General features: G+C 48.5%; 1 protein-coding gene across 2 annotated transcripts in view; it reads right to left on the bottom strand.

Annotated features, from left to right (window-relative positions):
• Positions 1-17,500, bottom strand: part of htr2cl1 (5-hydroxytryptamine (serotonin) receptor 2C, G protein-coupled-like 1) — a 69,954-nt gene that overhangs the window by 8,468 nt on the left and 43,986 nt on the right. For both annotated transcript variants that reach the window (XM_035520063.1, XM_035520064.1), the window contains exon 2: positions 3,840-4,442. In XM_035520063.1, coding sequence (XP_035375956.1) covers positions 3,840-4,218 — 379 coding nt within the window. In that variant the 5' untranslated portion in view covers positions 4,219-4,442. The remainder of the gene's footprint in view (positions 1-3,839; positions 4,443-17,500) is intronic.

Raw genomic sequence — 17,500 nt, 5'->3', positions numbered from 1 at the left:
GTGTGTGTGTGTGTGTGTGTGTGTGTGTCTGTGTGTGTGTGTGTGTGTGTGTGTGTGTGTGAGTGTGTGAGTGTGAGAGAGAGAGAGAGAGAGCACGTGCACAGCCAGTCTAGACGTGACTAAAAGCCTTTTCTGCGACCACAATAAAGCATTCTATGAGGGAGGGCAGATCTTTTTTAAGGGCTCTTTCCAGCAGGTTAATGTGCGGTTATAATACACCATAACAGGTGGTATTTAGCACAAAAACACACTTGTCAAGATAATAAAACATGAAGAAAATGTAAAGTGGCTGATGCAGTGGTGAAGGGCATGAAGAGTAGCTGGAGACTCCAGGACTGCGTCAAACCCCAGCCTGTCCAATGAACACGGCTAGCATAGTAAACAAGATCAAATTCGACTTTGTTCTTTGTGCTGTTTGATGTTTTGATTCTCTTCCAAATGCAGACGTAGCTTTGTTTCCTTCTCTCTGCTGTCTGAACTCATTTTATTTTATTTTATTTTAAAACACAAATCGAGCATCCAGAGGTTGTTCGCTATGACAGGCGGGAGACCTTTGTTGTGGTGTACTGTATTTGGGAACTCTGCATGCTGCCAATGCCCCTCAGCAGAGGTTCCAGAAGCGTCTGTAAGGTGGGCAGGCACTGAGGGCCTGGCTGCCTGGTGTGCAGTGCTGCATTGTGCAAACTCCTGTGAGCTGAGTGTGCGTGTGTGTGTGTGTGTGTGTGTGTGTTGTGTAAGAATAGCAGACACAACATTGATTGTTTACCATCGTTAATAAGGTCATCTTCTGCCAATTGGATCATAATGGCCCTCACACACATACACGCACACACACAAAATTTGTAATGAACTCTTCTATAGTCAATTCTGTGCTACAACAATGACTACAACAAGAGACACTCTCTCTCTGTCACACACACACACACACACACACACACACACACACACACACACACACACACACACTAACATGGTTCTCTGAGAGGTAATCACAGTGCTCTTGGTCTATTGCCTCAGTTGTCTTATTAGTTTTAGATTGCCATTTTGGCAGGCTGACTCGGTAACTGTAAACATGTCTGTGACACTCCTACAACCCATCCTCCACCCTACCCCCATACCCCACCACCTCTCCTCCACCCTACCTCCATACCCCACCCCCTCACCTCTCCTCCACCCTACCCCCCACCCCTCACCAGCCCTCCTCCACCCTACCCCCTATACCCCCCACCTCTCCTCCACCCTACCCCCATACCGCACCACCTCTCCTCCACCCTACCCCCATACCGCACCACCTCTCCTCCACCCTATCTCCATACCCCACCCCCACCTCTGCTCCACACTACCCCCATACCCCCACCACCCCTCCTCCACCCTACCCCCTATACCCCTCATCCCTCCTCCACCCTACACCCATACCCCACCACCTCCTCCTTCACCCTACCCCCATACCCCACCACCTCTCCTCCACCCTACCTCCATACCCCACCCCCACCTCTGCTCCACCCTACCCCCATACCCCCCACCACCCCTCCTCCACCCTACCCCCATACCCCCACCACCCCTCCTCCACCCTACCCCCATACCCCCATCACCCCTCATCCACCCTACCCCCATACCCCGCCACCCCTCCACCATCACACCCCCAACCACCTTACCCCTTACACCCTTCCACAGCCCTACACCCCTTACTCCACCCCTCAACATTTTCTTTTGTATTCCAGACAAGGAATTTAATCAGTATATAATATCCAACCTAATTTTACTCTGAATTTAGCTTAGTGAAGAAGATACACTGTACAGGCACACACACACATATGCACACTCAAAAAACAGACACACACTCATATACACACTGTCCGTTATAAAGTTGATTGAATCGACCTCCAAGGTCACCCAGCTATGGTGTCAGAAAGTTAACCATATGCCATGCTTTTTTCTCATGAGCTCTGCTGGAGAAAAGAACTGAGGAGAGTGCAAAATTTATCAACAACACCACGCACGTGCATGCACGTGAGCGCATAGCTGTGCATCTGTAATCATAACACCAGATGACATTCCTCCCTGACAGCTGGGTGGTCTTGACCATCACAAGCTGCAGTTTTGCTTTAATGACCAGGCGTGAGATTACACACATGCCCCCAAACCTCACGGGTCTGGCTGCCTCCGCCGTGAACATGCTGCTGCATATGCAACATCTGTCACCGCGTGTCTGTGCGTATGCTGGGCAATGGTGTGTGTTCTCCACGTGTGACATGCTCATCTTCTTGTGCTCTGTTTGTATTCGACAGTCTAAATGGTCTTTTGCTGATCAATACCTCTTTTAAGTGCTACACTCACTGATCGATAATGGCCTCCTCTGCACACATGTCCAGTCTCATCTCGCTGGACTAAACTACAGTGCCCAGTGCGTGGTTAATGGAATGCAAATACATCTCCATCGATCAGCAAGGCCGCGGAGATCAGCGGCGCTGAGGAGGGCCGTGTCCCCGAAAAGTCCCCCCCCTTTGCCTGGGGATAGGTGTGCACGGAGACCCGCTCTCCAGGTAACAATAGCCTGGGATACACTTTGATAGATAGCTCAGCCGTCCCGAGACCCCCTCCGAGGAGACCCATTTAGACCCTGCTGCGGGTGACGTTTCCACACAAAATAATAAAGTAGAATTAAAACTTTCTTGTGTTTCTCTCCCTTTTGATTTCACAAAACGTGGCACGTGTGGTTCTGGGTGGGGGGGGTTTAATAAGTGCTCTCTTGTTCTTTGGCAAGCCATCGCACAACACAACAAAGACACTGTGCATCTCCTTCTCTCCTTCTGCAGTGATACGCACCCCCCCCACACACACACGCACACACGCACGCATAAATATACGCACGCACCATGCAAAGACCTATTGATAGTTCACCCAAAATCTCCATGTGGCACCGACACCCACTGTCTGCCTCCCACTCCGTGGTGCTACACCCACCGCTACGTCACCCGGTGCACTTCTCTGCACGATCTCCTCGAAAATAACCCGCTTAGTCATGGAACCTTTCCAGCTTATGTAGTGGAACTTGTTCAGATTGAATTAGGCTGACTGGAGTTTTTTTCCAGGCGCAGAGGAGGATTATGTCAAAATCTTGTGGATAGTATACGGACAAGAAAAATGGGGACCGCAGGAGCTTGGCATTTGTGGCCCTTAGGGGCCGACGCAAAGCTGGAGGTCTGATCATGGCCGTGAGCTGAGACCTCCCTGTTCCAGGGGCCTGAGACTCTTAATAATTTGAAGCGCAGAGCAATCTGCCCAATGCTAAAAATGCCAAGGCCTCCAAAGCAGTGGGAGGAGTCAGAGCTGCTGAGGTGAGACGAGACAGAGCTGCTGCAGTGGGAGGTGGGAGGGGTCAGAGCTGCTGCAGTGGGGAGGTGGGAGGAGTCAGAGCTGCTACAGTGGGAGGAGACAGAGCTGCTGCAGTGGGGAGGTGGGAGAAGTCAGAGCTGCTAAAGTGGGAGGAGACAGAGCTGCTGCAGTGGGGAGGTGGGAGGAGACAGATGCTGCAGTGAGGAGGTGGGAGGAGTCAGAGCTGCTGAGGTGAGAGGAGACAGAGCTGCTTCAGTGGGGAGGTGGGGGGAGTCAGAGCTGCTGCAGTGGGAGGTGGGAGGAGACAGAGCTGCTGCAGTGGGGAGGTGGGGGGAGTCAGAGCTGCTGCAGTGGGAGGTGGGAGGAGACAGAGCTGCTGCAGTGGGGAGGTGGGGGGAGTCAGAGCTGCTGAGGTGGGAGGAGACAGAGTTGCTGCAGTGGTAGACGGGAGGGGTCAGAGCTTCTGCAGTGAGGAGGTGGGAGGGGTCAGAGCTGCTGCTCACCGTACAGGATGTTGATGAGAGAGATGGGCATGACCAGGATGCCCACTAGCATGTCCGCCACAGCCAGCGAGCGCAGGAAGAAGTTGGTGGCATTCTGAAGCTTCTTCTCTAGCGACACGGCCAGGATGACCAGGATGTTCCCACCCACCGTCAGCACGATGATCACCAGGATCAGCAACGCCGGCCAGTTCTTCTCCTTAATGGACTCCTGCATGGAGGTGGAGGAGGAGGAGGCATTGGTGCTGGTGTTGCTCCAGAACAGGCTCTGGTTCAGGCTTATGGTGGTGTTCCCGGGCCACATCATCCAGCCATTGACGTCCAGGGAGGAGGTGGTGGACCCGAAGCCAACCAGGACTGCCCCTCCGGGAGTGCCCATCATTACAGCGCCACAGCCGTGGTGCTTCCTCCTCCTGGGCACTAGTAGTCAGTGACGGGCTTGGTGGGAGTCCTCTCGCGCATGCACTACCAGACGCAGCGCTGTGCGGATTCCTGCTGGGCTGTGTGTTTGATGCTAGGTGAAGGTGAAGTCTGTGGAATTAAGGACATCCATTGTGTTCCTTGCTTTGGTTCTTAATCCTGTGATCTTTTGCCTGGAGACAATATCTGAAACACACAAACATATTAAGAACCATCATTTATGTGTATACACACACACACACACACACACACACACACACACACACACACACACACACACACACAAACACAAACACAAACACGTGTGTGTAAGATCAGGTACCAAGAGATAATAATAAAAATTAAGGTAAAATAAGGTACCAAGAGACACTCACTTCAAAGTCCAGTGTGATACAGAGAGACCACGAAATCTACTTATTACACAAATGAGCCTATTTACACCAGACTAGTGAAGGTTAATTGAATTTGCCAGATTAAAATTATATGAAATAGTATAGTGCCCCAATGGCCAGATTCACCTCAGCACGGCCACATTAGGGGGCGCTACTTCCTGGAACAGATGAGGGTCACATTCCATGTAAACGACCCACAGTCCTTCGTCAAGACTGCCAAAGGTAATGGCTTCACTGTAATGACAAGTGGCTAATTGCCCTTATGGTCATTACGCTACCCTACTGCATCTAATAAGCTTCCTGATAGCACTGTCATTACACTAGCAGTTAGCCTGTGTGTTGAGATATGAGGTATTATGTATTACAGCCCATACATTAGCGAATCATCACTGTCCTTTGCCCTAATAGACACACACACACACACACACACACACACACACACGTGCATCAGATACGAGCACTCAGGAGAGTTGAAATGAAAGAGCCAATCATATCACCTTTAAGCGCCCATTTGAGTTTTGGGTCAACACATTTCTCTCATTTCTTCTCAATATCTTTCTTTCTTTCATGCATCTTTCCTCTGCCTGTAAAAATGACTATCAATCTACCGCACTGCAGAGCAGGAGGGCTCAGAGAACATGAGAGAATAAAAAATCAATTCACCATGTCATACGGAGCAATTTCACTCTTAAACACAGGGCCGCCAAACTCACTGGGCAAGCAAGCAATCTGAGGGCTCTGTTTATGTAAGCTAAACTCTGTGAATGTTTTTACGGTGCCTCTATATTCTAAAGTCAAACATATGGGACCGGGCCCCTGAGGAGCCAACATGGCTGTGATTTAGTGTTTTAAAGTGTTTTTTTTATTATTTTATTTTACATTCTCCACCTGACAAAATGTCCAATACAGTATTGCCTCACCCTTTTAAAAATCATTTTGTCAAACTCACTGAGCTGATGAAACACCAGATAGCATACATCACTACATTATAACTGCTCTTTTGTCCTGGTGGAACAACCTACGGTTTCAGGACACGGGAGGAGGACAGAACAGAAGAATCACTGACGTGTCTGTTCATAAGTGCCTATTAATCTCAGCACTGGCAGTTCAAATCCCATTATAAAGAGAGATTACATCTCATAAGGGATTATGCCTGTTTCTGGTGGAACCACTCGCCAGTAGAAAAAAAGCAAACATTCTGGAAGGTTCTCATAACTGGCCCGGGGGGGACGGGGGACGCAGAGCGTGCACATGAAGCTGGGACCTACTGCAGTGGCTCACCGAGCACGTGAGTGCGGAACAGGGTTCTCTCCCAGCAAAAGAAAGCTGTATATGCCACTGCAAAAAATATATCACACACACACACACACACACACACACACACACACACATACACACACACACACACACACACATACACACACACACACACACACACATACACACACACACACACACACACACACACACATACACACACACACACACACACACACACACACATGCATGCACATACGCATGTTGCTATAAGAGGAAGTGCAATAAAGGTGTGACATGCAGCAGTCTATTGAACTCAACGCAGAGAAGACACTTAAGATTAAGACACGCTCGGTTAAGATTCCAACTTAAAATATGCCATATGAATTACAATCTCTCTCTCTCCCTCCTTAAACAGCCCTTTATCTCTTTCCTAATTAATAAAGGGAACAAAAGTGCACTTCCACATGTATAAATGTGAGGCTGCGTTCTGTTTGAGGGTAATTAGCTCTTTCTGCAGTCACCGATCAAGTTGCTGCCATTTGGAACGTGTCTCTGCTCTAATTAGCATAAAATAGAGCAGCCAGGAAAGATGGGGAACTTTTGGGATGACAGGAGGTGTTCGCTTAGAAAGCACATAAAGAGCCGCTTACTGGGAGCTTCAGGCGCTCTTCTGGGCTACAGGGAGCATCAGAAATATGAAGTGCCTACTGATTATAGCATCAATAATATTCTGCAGTGAGTCAAATTATACTGCAAACTATATTTTTTTACCTTCTATTTAAAGATGTGCAGAGCAGGCTTTTCAGACATTCTGTCACCCGTTTACATACTAAATGTGAGGTCCACGAGGCGCTGGCCTCAGTACTGACATGACCGAGACAAGAAGGCCCGTAAACAGGGTGACAGACAGTCAGAACATCTCAGACCATCATAGAAACTTAGAAAACAGAAGATAAAGAACATTTCTCACACGACGTAGTGAATCACAGCTGCTAGTTCTTACACACGACGGCGTGGCTTCCCAGGGAGCGGTGGAGGTCTCCGCTCAGCTCAGCTCAGCTCAGCGAGCAAGACGTGTGAGACAAACCCCGCCCACTCCCCCCCAAAAAACGAGGTGCGAAATTACATCCGCAGAAGGTGTGTTCCAGAAAAGTGACCCCTCTAGCGTTCCACACTAGCCATTTCACCGCCAGCAGCCGGGGCTCTCCAGAAGAGTGCGCTAACGACGTCGCACCTAACGCGGCGTCTTGGTGGGCCGTGCGGGGCTGACAGCCTCGTGGGACGGGTGAAGGGCACAGCCTGGTAGGGGAAACAGGGCCTAGACCAACTATAAATGCGTCGCACGAGTAGCAATCCCGCTGCCTTGACTTCCAGAGCGCTGCACGCTCACGAGTGGAATGGAAGACCGGGTGGCTGCCGGACGGGAACGCTAGCATACTTTTAGCAGCAGTGCGCAGGTCTTTTTACCCTCGCATTGTCCTATCAGGCAGTGGAGAATATCCTTCCGCACCCGCGGCATGCACCGCAGAGTTAACACCGGAAACGAACACGGCCTCCGCGAGAGCCTCTTTTTTCTTTTTTCCTCGAGTGTTGCGGCTATGAAAAGGAACGGAATTGTGTCGGCTGTTCCAATTCTGCCTGGCTGGAAGGAGGGAAGTGGTGGGTGGTGAAGCTTCTCCTGAATTGCTTCACCTATGACTGTGCTGTACTGCTGGAGGCTCAGGCCTTGTCGAGACGGAAAGCACAGCGCGCTGCCTGTGCCTCGGCCCCGCGATCCAATTGACCAGCAGACTCGGAGTCATGTGGAGTGCGAACTCTGCCCTGGAGAGAAGCTACTCCTTTGAGATCCCCTCTGAGCTGGCTGAGACTCAGGTTCAGGCTAGAATCCCGGGCAGAGGGAGCCCATTTGAGGTCAATGCAAATGGGTCATTCATATTTGCGAGCTCCTGACAGAGTCAAAGTGGCCAGGGGCAAGGCAGTGTGGGTTGTGGTTCCTGGCTAGCCCTTATACTGCACATCTGTTTAGTGACTCTGCTGTGACCTTTACTACTCCTCATATAAAGTGCAAAAAGCAAAAAAGAATGAATCTTTGGAGCTCCAGACAGCCCCGTTTGGAAACACATTTATGGATGGTCCTCATAAAACCAACATGTTTATCTAAAGGACAAAAGGAAACGGTATTTACTTAGCGGCAGATGTTGAAGGTGCATGTAAAAAGGTACTTTTAAGGGGATCTGCATAAAAGCGAATGTAAGACCTTTCTTAGTCTGGTGTTAATTACACACACCCTGTCTGGGGTGGAACACCATCCTAACATCAACTAGAGTTGGTTTCTACAAACTAATTTTGCTGTTTATGAAAATACGAAAGAATCTCAGAAAGCATGACAGCATGGCAAGAGTGCTGTGAGACCTTTCAAAACTGAGAACAATTACTGCTGTGTTTGAAAAGCTTTGTAGCACTCCTGATTACAGTAATAATGCATATAACACTGAAACATAAAATAAAACACACGGAGCAGGTGTGTCTGGCTGCACGGTTAGCAGTGACTGACACTGTCTTGTCATTCACTGCTGATTGTGTACAAAGCATGTGCACTTCCTGCAGTGTGTGCATTTCCTGCAGCAGATCGAGGACACCTTTCCTTCTTTTTTGGTTTTTTACTTTGACAGCTAATGCTTGGTTTTTACAGAGAAAGGTTTTTGTTAACACAAAACAGCCATTTACTACAACTTTGGGCAAATTTTGCATTCCACTGTGGATCTGCGTTCTCATTATTTTCCAGTGACTTCCTTGGCATGAAGACACAGTTTTGCCTAAATACTGAATTGACAGTTTCCCCCTGAGCCTGGAACAGTTGACTCTTTGCGTGAGGAGAGGGCCCCTGCAGCAGTTATAACTGTGGGTTGTTTTTTAAGTTCAACGTTATCTATTTATTTAGTTCAATAGCTCAATTTTATTTCAGTTCCTGTCACAAATATTCATGCGTGGCCCTGTTTTCTTCAAAATAAATGTTTATTAAAACATTTTTAAAAAAAGGTATGTGTCCCCGTGTCTTGGACAGGTATGAAGGCGCTGTGTTGGGAGGGCTGTGTGTATTTTGCATTCTGCTGCCAGACTGGGGGAGGCCAGAAGGGTCCTGACAGCTGTGGGCGTGGGGCTGAGTTCACCGCGGCTCCCTTTCCACCTGCCCCTCGCTGTCGCTCCCACTCTCCACCATAACTCGGTAATTTGTCACCTTTACTACATCTCTCCTTCTCTCTCTCTCTCTCTCTCAGTCCCTCTTACTTGGCTACATGCATTCTCTTTTCCATCTCCCTCCACCTCTCTCCCAAACTTCTTCGTCTGTTCTTTCCTGCCAGCTGCCACTCTGCCTCGGGAGCTCTGAGCCAGTTATGGGCCGCCAGCTTGGATCTGGCTCGCTCATCCTTTTTCATCTCCTCTTGTTGTGGCTGTTGTTGCTGTTCCTTTACCTGTAGGGGGTTAGCAAGTCTCCAGAGACTGAGAGGCTGTTAAGATATGTTTTCTCTCTTTCTCTTTTCCTCTCCCTCTCCTTCTCTCCCTCTCTCCATCTCTCTCTTCCTCTTTTTCTTTCGAGTAGCTGGTAACGTAGTGGCAGAGGTGATGCTGGTGACAGTCTGCTGTGTTGGTGCTTTTTCTCGTATTCTCTAACTACTGTGCCTTCTCACTTCTCCAGCATTTCAGCTATGACAGCTAAGACCCTGCTCCTCATGCATAATGACACACACCATCTCAATGTGCAGACACGCACACACACACACACACACACAGGCAGTGTTTTGCGGCAGCTGCAGCCTATGTATTGGTTAACAGTGAAACTTCGCTATGCTCTTTTGTAAAACTCCACTAGAGTTCTCATTAACACCTTCTGCCTGTGAAATCACATGTCCACCGCTCTGTTCAGAGACTCCAGTCCACCGGACACCTACTTCTTTTAACAGGTGCTTACATTTCCACTGGAAAAGAAAAATGTTATAAACAGTGTTTTTTTTTAACCCAAACAGTACAGATAGGTTCTGGAACACTGTTGTCTTGCACAGCAGTTTTATAAGTATTACAGAATATTGTCTCATTCTAGCATGGTTCCACTTCCTGTTTTCTACAACCAAGAAGAGCTTTCATAAACACCGATAATCAACTTGATCAACACTGATCAACGCTTGATCAACACTGATAATCAACTGTTTTGCAGGCTAATTTATTCTAATTCAGTTGCAAATGTTCAGATATTAACATCATCTGTCACCAGTCCACTGGTATCTCTGACAGTGATGGATAGCAGTCCTCTAATTTGCTCATAGTTGATTTAAGACTTAATTGGCTTCTCCCAGTGTTATTGTTTTATCAGCCTATGATGTTGGCTCTATGGAAAAGATTTCTGGCTTACACACAGAGGAAGTTAATACAATCTGGAGGAATGGTGCACAATAAACCGCCGTTTAAGTAGGCACCAGTGTCTCTCCCTCCCTCTCTCCCACTCTCTCTCTCTCTCTCTTTCTCTCTCTCTCTCTCTCTCTCTCTCTCTCTCTCCCCCCTCTCTCTCTCTGGCTCTTGGCCCAGAGAGTCAGTGCCATTCACGTCTGTGTGCCTCTCTCTTCACACTCATCATGCTCTCAGCCCATCTCTTTGCTGCTAACTGAATGACGCTTGAACTCCATTCATTGACAATCAACACAGCATTAGCAGCCTAAGCCCTGCATAAGTAGCCAGACCCCATCTGTGTGTATACATCCACCCCCACCTCTGTGTGTATACCTCCACCCCCACCTCTGTGTGTATACCTCCACCTCTGTGTGTATACATCCACCCCCACCTCTGTGTGTATACCTCCACCTCTGTGTGTATACATCCACCCCCACCTCTGTGTGTATACCTCCACCTCTGTGTGTATACATCCACCCCCACCTCTGTGTGTATACATCCACCCCCACCTCTGTGTGTATACGTCCACCTCTGTGTGTATACCTCCACCTCTGTGTGTATACGTCCACCTGTGTGTATACCTCCACCTGTGTGTATACGTCCACCTCTGTGTGTATACCTCCACCCCCACCTCTGTGTGTATACGTCCACCTCTGTGTGTATACCTCCACCTCTGTGTGTATACATCCACCCCCACCTCTGTGTGTATACGTCCACCTCTGTGTGTATACCTCCACCTCTGTGTGTATACATCCACCCCACCTCTGTGTGTATACCTCCACCTCTGTGTGTATACCTCCACCTCTGTGTGTATACATCTACCCTCACCTCTGTGTGTATATGTCCACCCTCACATGAACACAAGTCAAATCTATCTAAAATCATGTAATCCATGAATAAATAAATTGGAAGCTATTAGAAACGCCTCTGTGAAGAAGCCATGCTGGAACTCAGTTCTGGGAAACACACACAAGGGGCACTCAGGTGAACTCGGGAACCAGTGGCATAGGATTCGTTTCAACTTTGGGAGGACGACGCACACACCACCCAACCCAACACATCACATGCGAGTGCAAGCAAGAATTGTGAGCAGGAATTATTGGGGCATAGGCCAAACTATGCCTATGACAGGCTGCTGGGTTTTCAATTTCTCTGGTCTACCACACTGGATTCTTTTCAGCTAACGGTCAAGGCCCTTGTGTGCTGAGTAAAGATGTGTCAGACGGAGGAAACCCAGAAATGTTCAAGGGTCACTTGGCTTAAAGGAACCACTGGCTTCCAAAATTTGTGTTTAGTCAGATGTCCCCCAAATCCCAGAATAAATAAATAAATAAACCCCAGAGTGAATAATAAAAAAACATGATAAAAATGGTAAAAGATCAGTTGTTTGAGGCAAAGAATCCAGGAGTACATTCAAGGCTGCTGACTGTGACAAACCAAATGCATTCTGGCAGCTGTGAGATTGACCTGTCTTAAATGAGCGGCCTCGGTAGACGCAGCTCAGAAACAGTAGGAACCTCACACTGTCCGAGTGTTCCGACATGCTCGGACGCCAGCAAGACCCTGTGGAGCGCTTGGGTCAGACAACGGCTGTTCCTTTCCAGGTTACACTGTAAAGATTCGCAATGGTTGCCTTATCAGTTCCACAGCCTTGTGGAAATTGGTCACGTCTGCTCAGTCGTGCACAGTGGGGCACGGAACGGACAAGCATTCTGCAATCATCCGAGCCCCTAGGGGTCAGGTGAGGTCAGAAGAGGTAGATGTTCTGTAGCACAGGGTGACTAGAGTGAGATGAATCCTCACACCTCAGTCAGACAGACGAGAAGGGACAGATAAATCTTTATCCATCATGTCGGGGGAAAGTGCAGAGGATGCACACATTTATTCAGTCACACAGAGACTGTCCACGGAGACTGTCCAGAACATTCGTACAAATGCACATGACCACAGATCAATCCAAAGGCATAGATATATTTGTATAACCACACACGCACGCACACACACACACACACACACACACACACACACACACACGCATGTACGCATGCACATACACATTGAAGAGAGAAGCACTGAACACTGCTATGTCAGGCAACATGAAGTGTTTCTTTTTAGAAATTAATGTTGGATTCCAGTTGTTGTTACAGGCTGGTATAACAATGTTACGCAGTCTCTAAAATCCCACTTTAAATTATGACTCAAAACTGGATCAAAAATGGCAAAAACTTTCATTTCAACTAATTGAATCTCCATATCAGCACACATCAGGCTCTCCGACGGGAAAGAGGCAGTCCTCATTACACGAGCTTATCCTGCCTCTGCTTCAGTAGCTCCGCCCTTGTATGCTTCTGTAATTATGATAACCTTTAAGCGACCTAGTAAGCATCATATAGAATCCAGCACAGCAGATATCCTTATGTCACTCCTAGTGAGGGGCCTGTCCTAAAGTGAGCACTCCTAGTGAGGGGCCTGTCCTAAAGTGAGCACTCCTAGTGAGGGGCCTGTGTCTTAAAGTGAGAACTCCTAGTGAGGGGCCTGTCCTAAAGTGAGCACTCCTAGTGAGGGGCCTGTGTCTTAAAGTGAGCACTCCTAGTGAGGGGCCTGTCTTAAAGTGAGCACTCCTAGTGAGGGGCCTGTCCTAAAGTGAGCACTCCTAGTGAGGGGCCTGTGTCTTAAAGTGAGCACTCCTAGTGAGGGGCCTGTGTCTTAAAGTGAGCACTCCTAGTGAGGGGCCTGTCTTAAAGTGAGCACTCCTAGTGAGGGGCCTGTGTCTTAAAGTGAGCACTCCTAGTGAGGGGCCTGTCTTAAAGTGAGCACTCCTAGTGAGGGGCCTGTCTTAAAATGAGCACTCTTAGGTTAGCCCTTGCTATTTCTCTGAATGAGAAAATACTTGGACACTTCAAACCTGGACAGACACAGGCCGCAGAACTCACACACAGCATACAGATGCTTGTGCTCCCCACAGAAGCATACGCTGTGTAAATCTATTTCACGAACACACGCACGCACACACACACACACACACGCACACACACACACACGCACACACACACACACACACGCACACGCACACACACACACACACACACACACACACACTTACACACACACACACACACACACACACACACACACACACACACACACGTCTTCACAGCATCGATGCGCTTCCTAATTAGTCATTTTTTCTTAGTTACATTGCTCGTCTCATTAGGAATTTGCGGTGACAGTAACATCTGGAAGTGTGATGTCACCATCCTGAATTTTCCAGGTTTTCTGCGGATCCCGGCAGACACTTGGCTGTGGGCCAACACTCCATCTCCTCACCATTTAGGCTGCACTGGAACAGAACGAGCTGAGGAAGGCGTTGGGGCGGGCAGGCGTCGAGAGCGCGGAGCTCCTTATCACTGCCAGCACACGGTAGGTAAGAGCCCCTGTGAATAAGAGTGCAGGGAGTCCTGGGCTGGCGTGAGCGGCCTGCCTGTCTGGCCCCTCACTTCTTTCGAATAGCGTTCATTATGGAGAGAACTCCATAAATGACGGAGCCGTATTTACGGAGCCGGGAGCTGGAGCGAAGTACAGCCGGGTTCCAGGACGGTGTCATTAAATGCATTCTACAACCCATGTGTTTGCCCCTCTAGGTTCCAGTGATATAGATAACGCAGTGAAGCAAAGTAGGAGAATTATTTTGGGGTATCAGAATTCATCCATAAAGCAAGATTGATCACATACATTTTAGAAAGTCAGTGAGAGAGAGCGACAGAAACACAAATGTTCATCAATCGTGGGTAAATTATTGTTAACTGCAAGCTCTCCCTCTCCCTCGTTCTGATTTATCGCTGGGTTAATTGCCATTATAATGGGAGAAAATAGCTGAATTAGAACCAAAAAACGGGGGAGGTATTGATATTCAGAGAAGACCAAGAACTGCGGCTGGTATTTAACAGCTTGAAATAATTATTACAATTTTTTGTGACCCCTGATTAGGAGCATAATGCTTTGCCAAGTACCTTTTACATTGGAAGGTGATGATGTGCTAGTGCTAGCAGCTCTGTTCTCTGCCCGCCACGCCACCGGCTAGACAGGCCCACTCCAGCAGACGAGATGGCCCCCGTCAGTCCGGCATCCATCAGCACAGTCCCCATTAAAACGCAGGATACTGACGGAATTCTACACTTTCAGCTCAGCGTTCAGCATTGAGTCAGAGCTGTAACACTGCTTTCACACCAGGCTGCTGAGATGGCCACCGCGGAGCTGACGCCTACCCTATTCTGTCTGGCAGGGGGAGAAGCCTCATCGTGGTAACGGCAAGGGGCGCTCGAGGACTCTGCAAACCCCCCTTCCCCAAACCATCAAAACCTCCAGAGACTGTGCTGGGCTTTACAGAGCAGTCCAGGACACCACACCTCCATCAGCAGGTCAGGTTGCGTTTCTGACATTTGAGTGACTTCGAACCAGAACTGAAACACAAACTACCTCAAAAGATATAAAGGGTAACAATAACCGTGACTCGTTTCATTCTGGAAAACATAACAAGCCCTTTCTCATTCACCGAGTCCACCAGGCATCGTCAAAGCCGCCCACAAAACTGTCTAATCCAATCACAAATGGCATTGTATTCACACAGGGCGGAAAAGAGCAGCCAGTGCAGTGGTCAACAATAAAGTCAGGCAGTCGCAGCTGTGCGGGACCACAGCACCGACACACTCCTCCTCCGCTCCCTCTCGTTTTTCTGGGTTCCCTTTCTTCTTTTTATCTTCTGGGTCAGAAAACAAATTGCAGTAGCCAGAAGGCGCAGCCGGATCGTGGGGAGCTCTCACAGCAACCCTCCTGCACGGTCACTTCCATCGCTCTCAGCTCCGTCCAAAGTCTGCCGGCTGGCGGCTCACGGGGCCTTTGTTGTGTGGGAGCACTCGATTGGGTCGAGGCTTCTGAAGGCGCCAAACTACTCTTCTGCCACTTCTGCCCAGCGGCACCGAGGGGCAGGGGTGGGGTGGGGGGGCTAAAAACCCGCTGGAGTCAGAATCAATGGAAAACCCAGCAAGATGGAGGACGCAGAGAAAAAAAAACAACCTTGGGCAATCTTATTTGTCACAATTTCGGTAACCCTCAAGCACATCTGCTCTAACTTTCAGTTCAGTTATCTGTCTGCTCGGCCAATCCATCCATCTCCTCAATCAATGCAGCTTAGTGTGCTGATTAATCAGTAAAAGCCTTCGTTCTCTGGCGCACGTATTATCCAGATCCACGTATGATCCAGAGGGAGGGCTTTAGGGTTCCTACCCAAGCAGGCTGGGTGTGGGAGAGCCACCAAGCCAGTGGAGGCTGTGTCAGCTGTCAATCAAAGCGCATCTCGGAAGGTTAGCGTGACGGCAGCCCACAGCGGCAGTGCGGTCCTGCGCAGTGCCTGTTCTTCCTGCCATCCTGCCAACGTGGCTCGGCTGCGGCGGGAACGCCAGGCGTCAAACCCCGTCTCAGACACAACGCTCGTCTGTTTTTATAATGACATGCAAACTAAGCATTGAGCAGAATAAAGCAAGGCAATTAAAGACAAACAGGGATGTGATTGTGACTTTTTTTACCCTCGTATTTAACATCCAGGAGTGAATCGCTTCGTCAAACACTTTGTCAGCTGTCTCTTGTTCAAACAGCTATTAAGTGACACATATAAGCACAGTAAACACTGCCAGAGTGAGTTCCCTTCTGATAATCTGTTATCATTTGCCTGTTAGAAACTCAACAACAAGGCCCAGGAGAGAACGCAATTTGAATATAAATGTAAATTAACATGAATATGCAAAACAATATTATGTTCTATTAGTTGTTTTCCTCTAATTGTTTTTTGTTTTTGTTTTTTATCAATTAGAATGTAGCTTGAAATTGTTCACAGCAGGGCGAGAACCTCTGTATCTTTCAGAGAGTGTGAGGTGCACACACGCTGCTCTGGAACGGATGTTTTCAGATTAATTCTTTTGGATTACTGAGGAGATGAAAATCTCAGCTATATTTATCTTTTACTTTTTAGCCTGCCAGTGTGAAAATGAATATTTCACTATTTGACCAAAATTGATTCTGGAACTTAACTTCTCTCTTTCCCTCTGTGTGTCATTCTCTCTCTCTCTCTCTCTCTCTCTCTCTCTCTCTCTCTCTCTCTCTCCCTCTCTGTCTTTCTCTCGTTCCCTTTCTCCATTTCTCTACCTCTGACTAGGCACTGTTTATTTTCTCTGGAGCAGCAGGTTTCTCACGGGTGAGGATCCTGGGGTAATTCACACCTCGCATCCTCCTGCTGAGGGAGAGAAAGCACAGAGCTGACACTGTCTTATGCCCAGCTAGGTGAAAGGAAGCGTGCATGACTGCTACACACTTCAGCAGCAGCTATCCCTCCAGCCATCAGGCACACAGGGACAGACACACACACACGCACGCGCACACAACATGAAGGTGAGAACAGGAGAGATATGGTCGAGAAAGCCAGACGGATGCTTCAGACGCTACGGAGAGTGAGAGTGAAGTCCAGTGGTCCTCAGCCCAGCTGTGTCTTAGTCTCATAACGGTGCTGTCCAAAGTGCACATGACTGTCCTCCGTGCTTGAGAGTTAGGAAGAGAATACCAGTCCAGGGTCCCATGTGGACACCCCTGGGCTATGCAGCTCTTCATACCGTATTGGGGTAACTATAGCCCTCGTCTCACGTGCTGCAGTAACGGTGTGTGAACGTGAGTGTGTATAATGTGTAATCCTGCACTCTGTCACAACAGGGGATTTACAAGCGTTCTCGAGATGGCCTGCACATCAGGTGACACGCTCTTAATAAGTTCAGGAGGTTGTACATCGGACAGGCAACGGCTCCAAGTCTTTTAAATGAAAAACTCATAGTCTCTTATTCGTGACTGCGGACACCCTTGTGCACTTTTAGTGAGTAGCATTGCAGAACAGGTCGTGGGCTCTGGGGTCAGTTCAGCCCGATACAGTTAAATACACTCCAGGCTCCTTCATTGTGGTTTGTACACTATAATTCACAGATGGATCTTTAACTTAACAACTTCACCAGCCTGCATAAACACACTTTGCTTCACCCAGCACGACATTCATATATGCCCCGCGTATTCATAATGGGACAACCATACATTTAAATCACACACAGACACACA

Source organism: Electrophorus electricus, chromosome 19 (assembly GCF_013358815.1).
Source record: "Electrophorus electricus isolate fEleEle1 chromosome 19, fEleEle1.pri, whole genome shotgun sequence".
In the NCBI taxonomy this organism is placed as follows: Eukaryota; Metazoa; Chordata; class Actinopteri; order Gymnotiformes; family Gymnotidae; genus Electrophorus; species Electrophorus electricus.
This window is presented reverse-complemented; position numbering and strand designations above follow the sequence as displayed.